Source organism: Astatotilapia calliptera, chromosome 5 (assembly GCF_900246225.1).
Source record: "Astatotilapia calliptera chromosome 5, fAstCal1.2, whole genome shotgun sequence".
Taxonomy (NCBI): Eukaryota; Metazoa; Chordata; class Actinopteri; order Cichliformes; family Cichlidae; genus Astatotilapia; species Astatotilapia calliptera.
The window spans coordinates 22,308,976-22,328,516 of NC_039306.1; the positions used below are offsets into that span (position 1 = coordinate 22,308,976).

General features: G+C 40.5%; 1 protein-coding gene across 1 annotated transcript; it reads left to right on the top strand.

Annotated features, from left to right (window-relative positions):
* The first annotated feature begins 814 nt into the window (after positions 1–814).
* On the top strand, positions 815–18,749 carry LOC113022586 (extended synaptotagmin-1-like). Its single transcript, XM_026168129.1, has 52 exons — positions 815–1,473; positions 2,524–2,565; positions 3,478–3,612; positions 3,724–3,797; positions 3,890–3,962; positions 4,135–4,224; positions 4,389–4,444; positions 5,007–5,127; positions 5,223–5,399; positions 5,616–5,698; positions 5,884–5,932; positions 6,028–6,117; positions 6,229–6,324; positions 6,829–6,900; positions 6,989–7,075; positions 7,173–7,322; positions 7,470–7,571; positions 7,681–7,857; positions 8,123–8,208; positions 8,290–8,338; positions 8,528–8,617; positions 8,705–8,800; positions 8,899–8,970; positions 9,068–9,154; positions 9,247–9,393; positions 10,074–10,180; positions 10,271–10,451; positions 10,557–10,730; positions 10,817–10,899; positions 11,149–11,197; positions 11,287–11,376; positions 11,481–11,576; positions 11,834–11,905; positions 12,014–12,100; positions 12,224–12,370; positions 12,451–12,587; positions 12,941–13,049; positions 13,135–13,229; positions 13,387–13,522; positions 14,247–14,423; positions 14,517–14,599; positions 14,910–14,958; positions 15,072–15,161; positions 15,340–15,435; positions 15,531–15,602; positions 15,698–15,784; positions 15,922–16,068; positions 16,150–16,298; positions 17,242–17,373; positions 17,463–17,565; positions 17,808–17,857; positions 18,002–18,749. Exons 1-52 carry the CDS (start codon positions 1,111–1,113, stop codon positions 18,027–18,029), a joined length of 5,490 nt encoding a protein of 1,829 aa, XP_026023914.1. The 5' UTR covers positions 815–1,110; the 3' UTR covers positions 18,030–18,749.
* The last annotated feature ends 792 nt before the right edge of the window (positions 18,750–19,541 follow it).

A 19,541-nucleotide genomic window follows, 5' to 3' on the forward strand; every position in this document is an offset into this window, starting at 1 on the left:
CCTCTCATGTCACAAAGGACAGCAAACTGGTTTCTTAAACATGAACTTGAACAAGTTCACTTTACTCAAATTTCCTCAACAGTCATCACAACTCAATGCATGAGAGCACCTTTGGTAGATGGGGAGCTTCTCATCATGGATGTGTAACCAACAAATCTGATATAATAATATGGACCAAAATCTGAAGGGAATGTTTCCAGCACCTTGCTGAATCTATGCCACCAAGAACTGGGGCAGTTCTCGGTGTGGGGGGTAGGGTATTATCTACTCAATAAAGTGGCCATGCTTTAGAAACCGCATGATAATGAAAAGTGTGGGCACGTGGTGTCTCTTAGAAAGTGCTTCATTTTGTGCCAAGAGGAGGAAAAAAAAAGTATCGACTTCAAGCAGTTTTAAGTGCAAGTGTTTCCAAATTTGTGTGTTCAAGACAATTCTTAACAACTGAATTATAATCTTACTGCAAATTTATCACAGTTAATCTTTACTTACTATACTACTTATTTTTTATAATCTGATAACGTAATCCTAATTACATGTAATTAGTTACTATCCAACCCTGCTTACTGAAATCATGGCAATAGCCTGTGCGCTATTTGGGGGTTTGGGGAGAGATGATAAAGCAGTAGGAAGTATTTCCAAGCGTGTATTGTTGAGTTAATGGGTGGTCTGTGCTTCATCAGACATATACCCTTTTTTTCGGATAGTTTGATTATAGAAAACTTACGAACTTCTACATAATGCTGCAGTAATAACAGTGACTGGGTAATTTGACGCAGCAAACAGTCAAAAACGCCTTTTTAGTGGGCGTGTTTTTATCCAGCTAACGGGACTGGGTGAGCAGCAGCTTTCGGGGACTTCTCCGAGATCTGTGCTCAATCAATACTACCGATCCAATCCAGCGATCGCGATCACATTTTAATTGTAGTCCGTATAAAATGCAACACTCGCGAACGGCGAATTAGCGGCGGTGCGTTTGTTCAGGCAGTGGCTCGCACGAATCATGAAACCGCAGATTAAGTGTTAGGGAAGTTCGATCGCCGTTTTAAAGACAGCAAATATCATTCAGCGAACAGCCTTGCGGTATTTTAGTGGTTTTAGAAGATAACCATAATGCAGAGCGACAAGCCGGAGCCGAGCGAATCCAAGGGCGCCGAGTGTCCGAGCACAGGCGACCGCGAGAAGAAAGCCATGAGTAACGTGGAGGCAGAAACTGACAAACCCAAGGGGATAAGTGCAGTGGCGGTACTCTGGACCTTTGGGAAATGCCTGGGTGCCTTGCTGCCCGTCTACCTTGCCGGATACTATCGGGTCAGCACCAGTCTGCTGGTGTTCGGCATGATGATCTACACGGGATGGAAACATGCCCGAGAAGGCAAGGAGACGCGCCTGAAGTCAGCCATACAGCTGCTCGACAACGAGCAAGAGTACACATCCACGAGAGTGTCCAAAATCAAGCGAGACCTTCCTGCATGGGTAAGACATGAATGTACCTGATGGTCTGAGAGCATATTAAACTTTCTGCTGCTGCACTGTCTCCCCCTTAGCCCACTTTGGCCTAGAGTAACCTTACATTACACAAATCAAGCAAAGCCTGGCACTGAACCATGCAATCACAATACCACTACAGAGGCTACTGTAGGGTGTAATGAGTATTTTTGAGTGATTTATCCCCAACCAGTAATTATTATTTGCTGCAATGGAACTATGGCATGCACCACAGCCTAGTATAGCCTTGAAAAACTTTGCTGCACCGTTGCTCTTTAGCTCCTCAAAGGAGTATGCAGTTTTGTAGAACTCTTTGTCCCTCTTCCTTTCATACAAAGACACTTCCTAAATTCATTGCACACGTGTTTAATTTTAAAACGAAACATGTCTAAAAGCACACAAGGGGATTGTTGCTTCAAAAACAGCTCCAAAAACACTCAAACTGTCTAATCAAAACTGAATGGAGAATGTGTGAGGGCACTAGACCTGCAGTCTATAGTACATCTTTGTAGTAATTGTAGACAGAACGCAAATTCAGAAACCCACATGTGCCTCTGTCATCTAGGAGTATCTGGCCACACCCAAGTGAGGTTCTGTGGGTTCCTGTTTCAGGAGTGATTAAAATGATTGCGTGCATAACCAGACAGAATGCATCTCCTCACTGAAAGGTTCAAAACAGATTTCTCAACATTGTCACGTGGCAGTGCTTTGTCTGAGAGAAACCTATGAAATATACATGGGGGGAAACACTTCAAGCACATATATTGCAAGAGTATCTTGACAACTGACTTACAATGCTTAATGTGTAATAGCCACATCATTTTTAAAGTGATCTTTTTATATAACATATCTTCATCCATTTTTTTGTATAGTTTTTGAAAAGCTTTTTCAGTCTGAACCCTCAGGGAGAGAGCACTGTTGTGATAGCAACAAAGTTACCGGTCATCTGTGAATGAATCATTTCCCTTTCCTCTTGTTTGTTTATCAGTTTCTATATAAAATTTAAGCGTGTCCCTGCCCTCTGTTTCTATCCTTCAGGTAAACTTTCCGGATGTTGAGAAGGTTGAATGGCTGAATAAGGTAAAACATCAACAAGTTCCTCTTTTTCTTCATCATTTTATTGTACAACTGTCCATTTCCCCTCAAGCCCAGCAAACACACGCTGTTCAACAGCCCAGCTGTTGTGTTGATTGACACTTAGTGTGTGCTTGCTGATAAGTACTGTTGCTACCTTAGTGGAAAAAAGGCCACACCCCCACCATTGTGGCCACTCTGTCTGTACTGCAGAGGGGAGGCCCGGTGCCAGACAGCCCACTCAACATTTCCATTTCATTGCAGCCTACCAGACTCACAGGAAAGAGGAGGAGCCACATAGCTCTCCAAACTAAAAAGAAACCCTGCAGCCCCACCCCCATCTCCTTCTAGCTCTTCTAGCCTAGAGAAAGGCCTCTAATACAGACATAAAGAAATAAAAAGCATTCAAGATAGCAGGATCACAAGACGTAAGCATTAGAAAGCAGACAAAGCAGAGGTTTGAGACTGCTTACTGGAGGGGAGGTCAGCAGATTGCTTTACTGCTCAGGCTTCATGCGCCATAAGAGCAGGCAGCTGATGACTCATTCTCCACTTATGCCAGACTCTAACCAACTGTGGGGTTTTTGTTTTTTTGACAAAGTCAGAGGCACGCAAGCAAACTGTGCTCTGTTTTTAGATTCTTTCTCATTGACAATAGACTGAAGACTGCACAGGTTTACATAGCGGTATTAATATTGTGCAGAAAGAACCACATCTAGACCACAGATGTCATACAGCATGTTGTGACCCCAAACAAGAACACTAACAGCTGGGGAGGTTTGGTACACTGCAGCTGTCTCTGTCATTCTTTCTGGTATTTCAAACAGAAGGCGAAAGTTTACTTGAAGCAGTCGTCTCGGTTATGTTTATGAAAGATAAAAACATCGTATTAAAGCATGTGCTTGATATCCTGGCCAGGTCCTGCAGCAGGTGTGGCCCTTTGTCGGCCAGTACCTCGAGAAGCTGCTGGTAGAAACCATCGCTCCTTCTATCCGAGCCTCAAGCAGCCACCTCCAGACCCTCAGCTTTACCAAGGTGGACATGGGAGACAAGGTGATGACACTGAGAGTTTACACAATGCTATGGATTTGCAGCAAAGATCCACACAAGTGATGCATGATGGAGTTATACTGTTCAAACAAATGTCCTTTATGTTTGCTTTAGGCCATGAAGGTTGTAGGGATCAAGGCACACACAGAAAATGACAAGGGACAAGTCTTGCTGGATCTGTATATTAGGTGACTTTTTACTCTTTTGCTTTTTACTCTCTCTTTACTGGAATGTTTCCAGGGTGCTCATATTGGTGACATTTTTGTGCTTATATCTTCAGCTACGTTGGCAACGTGGAGATCAATGTTGAAGTGAAACGGTACTTCTGCAAAGCTGGAGTCAAAGGCATACAGGTTTGTCTTCTTATCCAAGCTTAAAACTACTATGTGGTGACATTATTAGACAACCATTTCATGTAAAGCTTTTAAATGCCAATCTAAAGACCCAGAATTCAGTAAAATACAAAGAAAATCTGCTTTTCTTTATTTAGTGATAATTGGCCTTTCTGTTTCTCTTTTGCTTCAGCTACACGGGATGATGCGAGTGATCCTTGAGCCTCTGATTGGAGATGTGCCCATTGTGGGTGCAGTCTCTATGTTTTTCATCCGTCGGCCTGTAGGTCAATTTATATTTACAATTCACCTCCATTAGTCCTTCTCTTGTTGCACCTTCCAACCCCCATTTCTGTCAATAACACGTGTCCTATAGTCTTGTATGCTATTGGTTTGCTATCAGTCCTTAAAGATTGCTCTACACGGTTCCTTCTTATCTCTTCCCAGAAACTAGACATCAATTGGACTGGACTGACTAATTTGTTGGACATTCCTGGACTGAAGTGAGTCATGCTGAAAAAAATCTTGCTTTACACATTATTAATAACCATAGCCTTTAAAGGGAACCAAGTCTGCTTGTTTCCAACTAAATGTTTCCAACTTCATGTACGCTATTCAAGAAGCTTTGCATGATCATGATTCACAGTTAAAAATAATCCCTACTCATCCTATGCAGTGATTTTGTAAAGCCCCACAGTTTAGCTTTACCTCTCTTCCCTTCTGCAAATTCAAGGCAAATTTCTGCTAATTGAATGCCCTTCATAAACAGACAAGTGGGCGGGGCTTCTCTCTGCTTGCAAGAGATGAACATTTTAGTGACGTGAGCCTGATCAAGATCGTTTGGCTCAGAGGAATCACCTGTACATAGGCTGACTTCATTGTTTGAAACTTCTGTCATATTTAAGATGTGCATGCAACATTAACAGTATATTTATAAGAGAAACTAAAGAAAGTACAATATTTTCCCTTCAAAAATGTCGTTTCAATAATTTACTTTTATTGTACAATGAAAATTAAATGATTTTTAGTGCTGCCACTGAAATATTACTCTGTTCTATGTTTTAGTGTCATGTCAGACAGCATGATTATGGATGCTATTGCCTCCTTCTTGGTGCTGCCCAACCGCCTGGTTGTCCCGCTGGTTCCTGGCCTGCCTGTGGCCCAGCTACGCTCTCCTTTGCCCAGGGTAAGGCCTGAATATTCATCTGCACATTCAGACTACAATTGTACTTCAAGCTTTAAAACACTAGTACCGTATATGAACCTCTTCTCCTCTCTCAGGGTGTTGTACGCATCCACCTACTGGAGGCACAGAAACTAGTAGCCAAGGACAACTATGTGAAAGGGGTCATGGCAGGCTTGTCTGACCCCTACGCCATATTAAGGGTGGGACCTCAGACCTTCACCTCCAAACACATTGACAACACAGATGCCCCCAAGTGGGGAGAGATGTATGAGGTGAGGAGAAAGGTTTTTTGTTTTCTTTGTAAACCATCAGCACGTAAATTGGAAAATGTTGTCTTTCACACATCATTTCACTTTGTTCTGTATTTGAGTGTTTCTCCTGATATATCAGTCACTGGCATTGTTCATTTTCATTCACGAGGCTGCAGACAGCTTCCATACAAGCCCCTTTGTCAGTCGTCATGTCCTTATATGTGTTCCGTACATCAGGTTATTGTCCATGAAGTACCTGGTCAAGAGTTGGAGGTTGAGGTATATGACAAAGACCCAGACAAGGATGATTTCTTGGGCAGGTACATATGCATAATTCATGTCCTGGTTGAATCTCATGTTGTCACCTTTCATTTGTCACCTGCATGAACAGTGGGGAAAAGTACTTCGAATGTACAGAGTCTCCTTTCTGTTCTGTTGATCATTGAAATTGCACTACTGTATTTTGTTTTTAATCCTTCTTGTCTTGCACTCCTCCTCCTTATAGGACCAAATTGGATTTGGGCATTGTGAAGAAATCCATAGTTGTCGATGATGTAAGTGAGCAGTTTTCTTTTTTATCTTTGCCACACTGAGGATGATTTTTTTTAATCATAAGACGGTGAAAGTATGTCTGAATGTGTCTTCCCAGTGGTTCACTCTGAAGGACACAGATTCTGGACGGGTTCACTTCAGGCTAGAGTGGTTGAGTTTGCTGCCAAGCACTGATCAACTAGAGCAGGTCTGAGTGTCTAATTTTCACTGATGATCAGCTTTTCGTGTGTCATCGAGGAGACTTGTGTTTGTTGTCAAACAATTACACTAAAAGAAATGTTGTAAAATCATCATCTAGGTCCTGAAGAGGAACGAGAGCATCACCAACAAGAATGCTGATCTCCCTTCTTCAGCCATCTTGGTTATCTATTTGGATAAGGCTGAGGCGCTTCCTGTGAGTCAAATAAGTGTGCTTTCTGTGCCCACATTCGTGCACAGCTCAGAGCTGCTTCCTGTGTGTGGTTAAACTAACTGAGCTGAAACTGCTATTTGTTTCGCATTCCACAAGTTTGTTGCCTTGGCCTCAAACCCAGTTTAGTCTGTTCCACTGTTGATGAATATGGGTAACTCTATCCAAAACTGTTACACACTTTTCAGACTCTTCTAATTTTGTCATATATTTAAGAAGAAAAACAAAAGTTAAAGAAACTTTGGAAGAAAACCCCCGGCTTATTGTTTTTTCTCTTTGCAAACTTAGACTTCCTGATTGTGCCAGGCAGCACGGTGCTTCATTTCAGTTATTTGTGCTGTTGCTATGGTAGCCATGCACATACTTTCATTGTGACCGACCTCATGTTCTTATAATAGTAGATAAATCTATTTGTTGTGCTGCTCTTGGTTACAGAATGTCAGTGTCTTACTCTGCATTCATATCTGTCCGCAACTGTGTACGTTTTAGATGAAGAAGGGAAATAAAGAGCCCAATCCCATGGTGCAGTTATCTGTGAAGGACGTCACTAGAGAGAGCAAGGTACATCTCCTGGAAAAGCCATTTAAAATTCTCTTGATATGTTTTGTTTATTTTTTTGTCATATGCACATTTTCCGTCTTCTCTTTAGACTTGTTACACAACCATTAATCCAGAGTTTGAAGAAGCTTTTACCTTCTTCATCCACGATCCTCGCAACCAGGACATAGACATTCAGGTAGTAGATGATGAGATTATGTACCATTTACTATGCAATAAAACTCATCTTTGATAATCTGACGGGTGATGGTGTTGAACTGTCTTTTCTTCATTAGGTGAAGGATGCTGACCGTGTGCAGACGCTGGGAAACCTGACCATCCCGTTGTCCCGTCTCTTATCAAATTCCAATCTTTCTCTGGACCAATGGTTCCAGTTGGAAAACTCTGGATCAGCCAGTCGCATCTACCTCAATGCGATTCTCAGGGTAAATGGGACTAAGACCTATGATCCTGCACTGTTATAATGTCTAATAAACACACTAACAAAAAAGTGGAGTGTAGGAAGTGATTAATTCCAAATTCAATTAAGAATTTTTGTCTTTCTGCTTCTCCTTTTTCCCATTTCACCAAAGGTCCTGTGGTTAGACGAAGAGCGCATTCCATCTGATGTGTCCTCCAGCTTATCCCAACAGCTCCCACAGCAGACCTCTGCCCATCCTAGCTTCGCTACAGAGGTAATACAGGACAGTCCAGTTATTTTTTTCTTTTTACTTGATAGCTCTTAGGATCTTGCTAGTATTTTTTTTATTTTTTAAAAATTTAAAATGCACATTTTTATTTCAGGGACTGCTGAGAATTCACCTGTTGGCAGGTCAGAATCTTGTTCCGAAAGATAACCTGATGGGAGGCATGGTGAAAGGCAAGAGTGACCCCTATGTCAAGATCAGCATTGGGGGTGAAACATTCACAAGCGAAGTTATCAAAGGCAATCTTAACCCCACCTGGAATGAGATGTATGAGGTAAGAAATTGCTGTAAAATTTTAAAGAATAATCTGCGCTTTTGTGTGTAATTAAGTAAGGAATTTTATTTCAAGACAACTGGTTCACATCAAATAAAAACAAAAAACAAGAAAATAGAGAACCAGAGAACCATTTTAAAATAAAATCTAAATCCAAGTTTAAAAAGACAAGTCTTCAGCTGCTTTTTGGCTGAGTAGTTCATTTAGTTGCAGTGTAATTAGTTAAAAAGGGTCCTTTGAGATGTGTACTTGGTTTGCCCCTCAGGTTATTTTAACCCAGCTTCCAGGCCAGGACCTGCATTTGGAGGTCTTTGATAAAGACATCAACATGAAGGATGACTTCATGGGCAGGTAACTATATCTAAATCAAGCATCACAATGCTTATTACCATCTACATGATCTATTCTAATCTTGTATGTGTTGACATGCAGGCTGAAGATCAGTCTAAAGGATCTCATTGATGCTCAGTACACTGATCAGGTGGGCATGTGCTACAGTGTTAGCCTGTAGGAATGTGATTAGCCACCTACATAGAGTTTTAGTATTTCAGGTACAGACACATATGAAATTTTAGAAAAATGCAAATGATAGATCTGCTTGAACTTTTTCTCTAAAATTACTTAATTAAAGATAGTTCAGACATTAAAATGATTTCTCTTTATTTTTCAGTGGTACACGCTCAGTGATGTGAAGTCTGGTCGTGTACACCTGATATTGGAATGGGTTCCAACAGCCTCAGAGTCAGACAGATTGGACCAGGTCAGTAATATCGAAACAAGCCACGGATTAATGAACACCTTGTGCTGAGCTTGATTTATATTCTGCGGTTGCTTTCTGCATCTTTAGGTTCTTCAGTTCTATTCCCAACAGTCCTACAAGAACAAGGCAGTTCCCTCGGCAGGCCTGCTGTTTGTGTTTGTCGAGCAGGCAGATGGATTGTCAGTAAGTCTTTTAATACTGCTTTGTAGGACAGACTGTAGAACTAGGAGCTGACCTTTGGACTCCAAATAAATATTACTGACTGTTGTCTCTTCCTGCAGGTGAAGAAGAGTGGAAAAGATCCAAAAGTAGGAGCAGAGTTAACTCTTGGAGCAAAGTCTCGAAAAACTACAGTAAGACTTCAAGCCCTCATCCTGATACTTCTGCTTCTCTTTCAGTACTAAGATTGGCAAAGAACTCTATGGATTGACTCTTTTGTCTCGTCTTAAGGTGTGTGATCGTACAACATCACCTCAGTGGAATGAAGCATTCTGCTTCCTGGTTCGTGACCCCAGAGAGGCTATTCTTCTTGTTAAGGTAAGATGACTTCGGTGTATTATAAAACTTATCCTCATGTAAACAGATCTCTCATATAGAAGTTGTTAATACCAAATATTGTGTTTTTCCAGCTCTCCCACAGCTGGACCTTACCCATGGGCTCTGTGGTTATTCCTATTCGAGAGCTGCTCTCTGAACCAGAGCTGGTCCTGGACCAGTGGTTCCATCTGGATGGAGCCTCACCTGAGAGCCAGATTCTTTTGAGAACTGAACTCAAGGTATGTCAGTCTTTGTCTCTCTCAGTTTTTCAGTTCAACTTTTTTTTTGTTTGTTTGTTTTGTTTTTTTGTTATCTTCTAAATTAAGCATAGTTGTAGTTTAAGTGAGTCAGAGCATCAAGCTCAGCTTCAGTCCCAACATATCAGTTGATCTCAGTGCCAGTCCACAGTTTCTGAGGGCTCATATAGGGCACACTATATGAGCCGCTTTAGTTGCTGAACCCCTGCAAGCTGCTTTGCAACCCCTTTACTCCAGCTCCTAGTATCCTGCTTTATGTGACATATCGGTGTCATAGCTGTTGTCACTGTTGCCTGCTCTGTATTCTTGTTATTATTCTTGCTGTTGCGCCCTCTGCCCATGGCTTTCCATGTTAGCATAGTGCAACCAAAGGAGGTGGCAGAACAAAGCTATGCTTAATTTAAATCACTGCAGATACAAATATCAATCTTCAGTTTTAACTATGTTGGTTTAGACCGAAATATTTAACATATTTCATATGAATAAGTGAATATCATTAACTTTTGTTTTCGCGATAAGTCCCCTTCTCTGACTTTAATTCTCTCTTTTATTTCCTTTTTTGCTCATTTTTTTGTTCTTTTTCTAATTTGTTTTTGCAACGGGTGTAATGACTGTGTAATAAATAACATAGTTAATTTAGAACAATGTCCATTTAACTACAGATGCTGATTCCAAGCAAATGTCCTGTTACCGCTGATAAAACTAAGGTGACTGCGGTGTCAGATCCTTCTGCTGCTAAGCAGAAACAGGAGACAGAAAAAACGCTCAAGTAAGATTATTTATTCAGTAAAGTCTATTTCTGTTTAGCCACCAGATTTCCCTCTTAAACTTGACTGATTTCTAATCGCTGTGTTTTTAGGTCGAGCTCAATAGACACTCCTCCCGTGGAGACTATTGTCTCTTCAGTGACTTCGCATGAAGATGCCGATGCCAAAAAAAAGGCAGCTGATTCAATTCCAGATGAGACGGAAGAAGAATCACCAAGTCCTGCCATAACACAGCCCCCTCATACTTCCCCAGACATCAGCTTTGCCAGTCAGGTAACATCACAACACACTGATCTACAGAAGCAGATACGAGAAGCAGGGCACGACAAAATCCTGTTTGTTAAAAAGCCGCATGGATGAAAATATCCCTCCCTTTAGGGTCTGCTGAGGATCATCCTGCTGGAGGCCCAGAGTCTTGTTGCCAAAGATAAAGTGATGGGTATGGCAAAAGGCAAGAGTGACCCTTACGCTAAGATCAGTGTCGGTGAAGAAAGTTTTAAGAGCAACGTGATCAAGGAAAACCTCAACCCGGTCTGGAATGAGATGTATGAGGTGTGTATGAGGGGCTGCATAAAATCAGAAGGCCTGTTACCACCTAACATCTGTGACTTTGACTAAACTTGTTTGTGTTCTCTAAGGTGGTTTTGAGGCCTCAGTCAGGACAGGAAATGCAAGTGGAACTGTATGATAAAGACATGGACAAAGATGACTTCCTGGGCAGGTAGGGGCTAATGTGGAGGTCTACACTTGTTCAGAACTGAGTCAGAGGAGTCAGATCACACTAAGATAACTACCTGAGCATAGCAGTTGGTAAACAAATGTGTATACTGGCAAAAAAACCCAGTGTCAGTCGACCATGATATGATGTTTATCACAGTACACTAGTAAAAAAAACAAAACACTGTTTCTAAATTCAGAATCGCTGAAACAGGAATTGTGCATAATGTGCATAATCTTCTTTGTTGACTAGATTCAAAATCAGCGTGGCAGACATAATCAGCTCCCAGTACTTAGACCAGGTGGGTATTGTAGATATTTTCTTACTAAATGTGTGTACGCCTTGTGCATTTATAAACTGTAATCCAATGTTTGAGCACCTCTGTTTCAGTGGTACACCTTGAATGATGTAAAGTCTGGCCGTGTCCGTCTGATCCTGGAGTGGGTTTCAACAGTGTCCCATAATAACACCCTAGACCAAGTCAGTGCATGTTTCTGTACACAAACAAAATGCTCCTTCTCTGATTCGCTGTGCACATCGGTGCTGAGTCACTAATGTATTTTTTATTTGATTCTCTGCTGCAGGTAATGCATTTGCTGTCTCTGCAGTCTTACCAGAACAAGGCCACTCCCTGTGCAGCACTCCTCTTTGTTTATGTGGACAGAGCGCACTCATTGCCTGTGAGTCCCTTGTAATTTTGCACAGTGAAAATCATTATGATAGACAGTTTGATTATGAGTTCGTTTACGCACATAAAGTGAAAAATTGCCACTTTTAACACTTTATATTTTATAAGATAGTATTGGATGTCATAATTACGGAGAATAATGTCTACTGGGATAAACTCTGATCACACTTAAATTGGAGAAGTTAAGAAAATAGATGAAAGGAATTCAAACTATTCATGTAATCTAATCTTTTTTATTTCTGTGTACAGTTCAAAAAAAGTGGAAAGGAGCCCAAGGCTGGAGCTGAGCTGGTGTTTGGTAACACAGTCTACAAAACTAAGGTATGAAATTAATAATATATGTGACATAATATACTATAACTTCACACCTGATTTTTTTTTAAAAGAGAAATAATTTATTACCATTCTTTATCCATTTTCTGCCTGAAGGTGTGCGATCGCACGAGTGCTCCTCAGTGGAACGAAGGATTCTACTTCAAAGTACACAATCCCAAAGAGGAGATGCTCATCATAAAGGTAAATGTCCTGAATTTGTTACAGTACAATACACAGTACAGTACAATAGCATTTAAAGTCTGCTGCTGCCCTCTTCATTTCAAGTGCTGACTGATATCACAAATGTGTCCTTTCGCTGTGTAGCTCTCCAGTGCGTGGGACCAGCCAATGGGATCTCTGGTAGTTCCTGTGAGACAGCTTCTCTCTGAACCACAGCTGGTCCTGGACCAGTGGATGCCTCTTGATGGAGCATTACCTGAAAGCGAGATCCTCCTGAGGGCTGAGCTCAAGGTATGAAGATATGTACACTCTACATTAATGTTACTGTGACTGACATCAAGGAACCCCAACTGAAAATGTGTCATTAACAGATTCTTAACTCGAGGATGGATGAAGTTCCACGGCCGACTGTGACCACTGTAAAGAAAGAGGACACCAGCACCCACACAGAAAAGGCATCCGCAGCAGCTGGCAAGGAGGAAAAAAGTTCAGAGATGCCAACGCACAAGTGAGGCATTTGCGTGTGAAATCTATAATCTCACGTTGAAGCTAATGCTGCTGTACCCGAGACTGTAGTCTTATTCAAAAACAGTTCAAACCAAAGTTAGAAGTGCTGCTAAGGAAAATAAGCAGTTCATACACCTTTAATTTAAACACAAATAAGCTTAATAAATAGAAGATATTAAATGTGCTCCCTGTTGGTGAGTGAAGGTTTAGGAAACGTGCTCCTTGATGTCATATACCACTTAAATATATAGACATAGTTGCACTAGGACTGCACAGGACGCATCATTCAGATGGTATTATGTCTGACAAGCTTTATTCCAGACTTTCATGTTTTTAGAATAATGTTGCTCTTAGGTCTGTTGCAGTATCAAACCAGACTAAAGAACCTGAAGCAAATCCTGCAACTGCTACAGAGATGGCTCCTCATGTTGAACCAGCACATGACCCATCCCCTGCTGCCGCAGTGAGTCACATCACACAAAAGTCAGTTGTTACTCTGCCCCAGATGTCTGTTTTCGTCTTCATAACATTAATGTAATTTTGCTCAGCTGGTGGACAAGCCAGCCGATGCAGAAGAGCACCGCACACAGCCCCACACAGCAGACAGAGGAGACTTTGAACCACAGAAAAAGCAAACAGAAGGGTGAGCTCCACGTGACAGCAAACACAACTATATTGTTCCTTCAGTTTTTCATATTTTTGTCATGTTTGCCTCAAACAAACAATTTGAAAAAAAAAACATAATGAGAAAAAAAAATCTTCTCCATTTTCTGTGTGTTTGGATATGAATGAATTTCCAGTTTGGGCAATCTTGCTCACGCCACAGTGGCAGGTCTTCCCACTGACACTAAAAAGCCAGAAGTGGTTCCTGAAATCCCCAAACCTGCTCAGGTTCTTCCACCACACACAACCCCGAGCCAGGGCTTTGCTCAAGAGGTGGGTGTAGTTCTGTGTTTGTTATCAGCATGGAAAGGAAAGCAGTATCATGTAATTTGCTTTTGAGTTCATATATACATATTCAGATCATTCTGGAGGTCTAATTCTAATGTTTTGAAATGTAGGGCTCCATTAAGCCTGTGTTTTTTCATTACCTCACATTAGACAATATCCCCCCAGCGATTCCATGTGTCCTCAGATATTCGGTGGGGATAATTAGATAAATGGATGCTGCTGGGATTCAACCTATCATTTGGGTTTCTAAACAGCCCCTCATGTCTCTTTCTGCACAGCAGGATTTTCCTTCTTCCTCCTGTTATTTTACTCTGAGCTCTACTAGAATGGCCCCCTCTGTTGTGTCATACCAGCTTCAAGGAAGAAGAAGGACATCTAGAGGCTTAAAACAAAATGAGCATGTTGCAAACGCAACTTATAATGTAGGATACTCTTAATGATGGATCCTTTGCTAATTTGAACAAGAAAAGCAGGTTTTCATTAAGTAGTTAAACAAATCTCTGATTGATGGTTATCTCTAAAGATTTATCTATGAAAGTGACAAAAGAATGTCAGATTAACAGCTAGTAAGCAAGAAATTCCTGTTTTCCAGTCTTCCGTGGGAAGGACAGAAATGATCTGGATCACACTGAAATGTATACACAGACAACGAACGTCTGCTCTGTTCTGTGGTACTTTCTGTATAACACTTGCAGTCTTCATGCTGTAGGGGCTCCTGAGGATTCACCTGCTGGAGGCCCAGAATCTGGTTGCAAAGGATAACCTCATGGGGGGGATGGTGAAGGGCAAGAGCGATCCCTATGTCAAGATCAACGTAGGCGAGGTTGCATTCAAGAGCCATGTTATCAAGGAGAATCTAAACCCAACATGGAACGAAATGTATGAGGTAAGATGTTTAAGGTTGTTGTTTATTATCTGAGCTTTGATTTGTCTGAAGTAGTTTTTTTGACAAATGTTTGCTTCTCTTACTTTTAAACAGGTCGTTGTGAAAGGGCACAGCATCCAGGAGATCAAGTTTGAAGCATTTGATAAGGATATAGATTCTGATGACTTTCTAGGAAGGTGTGTTTCCTACTCTAAAGAATCAGTGCTGTGTTTCACTGGTCTAGCTTGATTGCAGCTTCCACTTCGAGCCATGGAAAATGAAAGATAACACATTTTTGTTTTATTTAAAACAAATTTCCACCTGTATAAAATTAATTGAGAATACCATTTACATTATTGTTATTAATCCAGTATTGACTGCTTTTTTCACAAAGTTTGTCTCTTAAAACTCCTGACATCTGGAAATCAGCCTGAAGTAAACATGGTCATATTATGTGAACTTAAACTCGTGTTGTTGTTAATCATTTGCCTGTATTCGTGTTCACAGATTCAGTATTAAGCTAAATGAGGTCATAAGATCACAGTACACAGATCAGGTTAGTCATGCAAACCTTGAGCCACACCCTGTGTGTTTTTAACTCAGTGTTGCCTGTTTTCCTCGTACAAAGAGTTTGTCATGTTTCTCTAACAAACGTTGTCTCTCTTGCAGTGGTACACTCTGAAGGACGTGAAATCTGGACAGGTTCACTTGATACTGGAGTGGGTTCCTGCAGTGTCAAATGCAGCCAGACTGGAGCAGGTGGGCCCCCCAGACCGTGTTAATAAACTCACTCAGTTCAGCCTCGCTCTGTTCATTTAAACATGGAGTAATATGCCTCCGGCCTCCTAGAATGCTGTTGAGCAACATAGCACCACACAAGGTATATTCACTTTGCAAAATAATCACCTGACCTAACTGGCTGTGCTCCATGCCACAGGTGCTGCAGCTTCAGTCTCTCCAGGCTTTTAAGAACAAAGCTGTCCCTGCTGCAGCTCTGCTCTTTGTCCATATAGACAGAGCACATTCATTATCTGTAAGTCGCCCGCAGTTCATTGATACACTGTGCACAAGTTGACAGAAACAATCCCACGTGCTGTGTAACTTGAATGCCTCTCTTTTGCTTCATAGTTGAAGAAGAGTGGAAAAGAACCAAAAGCCGGAGCTGAGCTTGTTCTGGGTGAAACAGCCTACAAAACCAAAGTGAGGCTCTTTCTCTCATGATGCTCTGCAACTCAGTGTGATAATTGCTTTTTTTACTGCTATATTAATCGTATCATTTCATCACACTTTATCAGCTCTGTGACCGCAGTACCAGTCCTCAGTGGAATGAGTCTTTCTACTTTGTGGTCCATGATCCTAAGCATGATATGCTTGTGGTGAAAGTAAGATATTTATCTACATCTGTTTTTAACTTTTGCCATACTTCTTGCATTCATTTCTGTGTACAGATTTAATTTGCTTACATGTAAGAGTACTAATATTGGGGTGATTTTCATTCTCACGCTCTTTTGCATCGCAGTTGTCGAGTGGCTGGGACCAGCCAATGGGATCTCTGGTGATTCCTGTCAAGAATCTGCTTGCAGAGCCACAGCTGGTTCAGGATCAGTGGTTCCATCTGGATGGAGCATCACCTGAAAGTCAAATCCTGCTTAGGGCTGAACTCAAGGTGATAACATCTGACAGATAAAAGCAAATGAGTTGACTCGTTACTGCGCACTCTTACTGTTATCCTGGATGTGTTTTATAGATACTGGCATCCAAAATGACGGATTTGATTGGTGCAGGGACTTTGCCCTGTGCTGCTTCTGGGTGCAGTTCTGGAAACGGGCAGGTGAAGCTGTCGCTTTCATACGCCTCGCAAGAGAGAAAGCTCATTGTCATCGTTCACGCCTGCAGGTGTGTGAAACAAAACATTTAAATCGCATGAGTGCTGCATATGAATATTATGCATCTGAGGCTGTGTTAAAGGAAGGTGTTTGTAATAGTATAACACAACCTCATCATAACTTCATCATAAACTTACCATGTTTCTGCGTGGGGTCAAAAACAGGTCATAAACTAAATTCATGTTTATTTTCACCAACTTTATACTGACAGAAAGATCATTTTGAATTCATTTTGGACATCTTCTGATGTGGCTGTACGAAAACTGAATTCAGCACATGATGGAAACAACACCTGAGTCCATCAGAAATGCCTGTATGTTGTTGCATTGAAAAACATTCTGCTCTGCATTTCTGTTGGTCTCTAACACTTTAGGAAAAACCCACAAATAGGGAAATTATTAATGATAACTCAAAGAATATTTCATGCTATGTTGACTGCTCCATATATTGAAGAAGAAACTGTATTGCTCTAACATACTAAATGAAAAATAATGTCTCCATCATATGATATGACAACCTTTTCGCACGAACTGTGAGACCGTTAATTTTATAGGCTAATGCTTTATGTTCATTTAACAGATGCTAGATTTTAATAGAGTTATCCAGGGTATGAGTGATCTAATGGTAGCAGATTTTCTGTTAGGTAGAAAATATATTCATAGACATTGTGGGCTTTACCAATAGACGCACAATGAAGCATCTTTAGGAAATGCACCCCCTGTCCAGTGGATACTTGGAGTGAGAGCTGCAACTTATACTTATATCTGAGTTTCTCATGTTTGCTTGTTGTACTTTTGCTTTTGAAGTTGACTGTTCATGAACTCAAAATAGCTCCCGGGAAACATCAAAGTGCTCCCACCCCTGCTGGCATGTCTTAAAACATTTTTACAGTTAACTTTTGTTCATCTTTGCTATATTTCATTTTTATATTGTTTATTTTTTTATCCACACAGAGGTCTGTTGTCGCAACATAAAGATGGTGTGGACAGCTATGTCTCCCTCATGCTGCTACCAGATAAAAGCAAGGCCACTAAGAAAAAAACAGGAGTGAAGAAGAGAGACCTCAACCCAGAATTTAATGAAAGGTTGCACTACCTTTTTTCTCCTTTGTAGGTTTTGTTATCCCTAAAGATCTGACCTAGTGTTTTAATAATCTTTTTGTACTTTTTTAAAGGTTTGAGTATGATCTGCCTAAGGACGAGATAAGATTCAGACGCCTCAGTGTATCAGTGAAAAATAACTCCTCTTCATTCAGAAGCCGAGACGTCATTGGACAGGTCAGACTGAAATCATATTTGTAGCTCTTCCTGCATCTGTTACATGGCTTTAAATATACTGCCAAACAGCACACTGAGATTCGGTTGGGTAAAATGTACTCCAATCTCCTCACTGTGCCTTAGCTGGTAGCGTAAATTGCATTGATTCCATAAATGTGTTTTATCTTTTCACTCTGAAATGCTGTGAATACAGGCAGAAACTGTGTTCATGCAGATGCTGACATGACATTCCCATTCTTTAGGTGCAGCTCGAGTTGGCTGAGGTGAACCTCGTGTCTGGTGTCACAGAATGGTGAGCAGAAGAGATCTGGTTTCATCCAGACTGTATTTACATTTATTCAAATGCTCAAGCTTGATGGTCATTATTTCTGACCATTTTTATTGACCATCAGGAACTCTTACTATCATTCAATGACTGTTCCACCTCATCTTCCAGGTTCACTCTCAAGGATGAAGCTGAATAGAAATCGCTGCTTGCTGATGCCGTAGTACAGCGATGAAAACGTCATCATTCAAATCCTGCTGCTGCTAATCACACCGATGCCTTCTCCTCTGTACTTCTGCACACAGTGCCAGCATGGCAGCCTTACCTATATCCACCCAGCTCACTGTGTTATAGCATCTAGTATAGAAGTGCACAGCTCTCGTATTCACATACAACCACATACATACAAGTCACCAAAGATAAGTAGAAAGAAGCAGCTAAGTTTAAAAAAAAAGGTGTAAGTAAGTTATGATTGAAAATTATATGAAGAAATTGAATTTAAAGACTGAACAGAGAAAGTGATGGATGAAGTGGCCTGAAGGTGTCATGTTACATTTTATTGCTTTGTTTGCTCCTTGTTGCTGTGAGAGTGTTTAAAATCTTGTTTGAAGTGCAGCAACATTATAGCTTTTAGTTGATTTTCATGTATCACTCATGAATTTTAATGCCATTTCAGTATTTTAATCTTGTTTTGTTTACCAGCTTAAGGTGGATTTTTTTATATTTCACATTGCCACGCAGCTTTTGAGAGTGCCTTTGGAAATAGTTTTTGTATGGTTATTTTTTTACAGCTAAGGATGTGTTACACATATTTCCACAGTTATGGTTTAATTTGTGTATATTTGCAAAGGTCATTGATCAGGTGGGAAAATGTTATTGAAAAGATGGCAACAAAAATAAACAGATTTTGCACAGCTCACATTTCTGCAGAACAAAAGACTGTTTCTGTATAAATTTGTTACCTTTTGTACTTTGCTCTTGTTATGTTTTAATTGCTTTCTTGCTTGCTTATTTACTACGGGTGTACTGTACATGAAAAGCTCGGACTCTTCTGAGTCTAAAAAGGAAATGTTTTTGCAAACTTGAGTTCAGAATATAAAGAATGAAAGGATGTATGTAAAGCTAGAAAAAACAAATTCTCAATTCATATAAAAAACTGTCAAAACTATGTACAGCAAGTAGGAACAAATAGAATCATGAATTTTATTAATTCAATTTTGTAACAGTTTTATTTTGTGAATATTTGTGATACAATTTCTACTGAATTTTTGTTATTCTCTTTGATATATAGAAGAGTTATTGTAGGCACAGTCAGTACACTAGTTTTAGGGTGGCCTGGTCAAAGTCAGGACTTAAATCTAATTGAAATACTTTGACATTTTCTTAAACAGGTTGCCCATGCTTGAAAACCCTCCAGTGTTGCTGAATTGTAATAATTTTGAAAAGAATGAGAATGAGCCCCCACAGCAATGCGAAAGACACATTGCCAGTTATTTCAAATGGTTGATGGTAGTTCACAAGTGTGTCACAACCAGTAATTAGGTTTAGGGAGTAATTCATTTTTCATATATGGTCAGGTAGGTTAAAAAAAAAACGTAATAAATGAAATCATAATTTAAAAACAGAATTTTTTAAAATTCTCTTTGCCTAATATGAAAATGTGTTTGATGATCTAAAACGTCTTGATGCATGCTCAATCATCCAGGTAAGT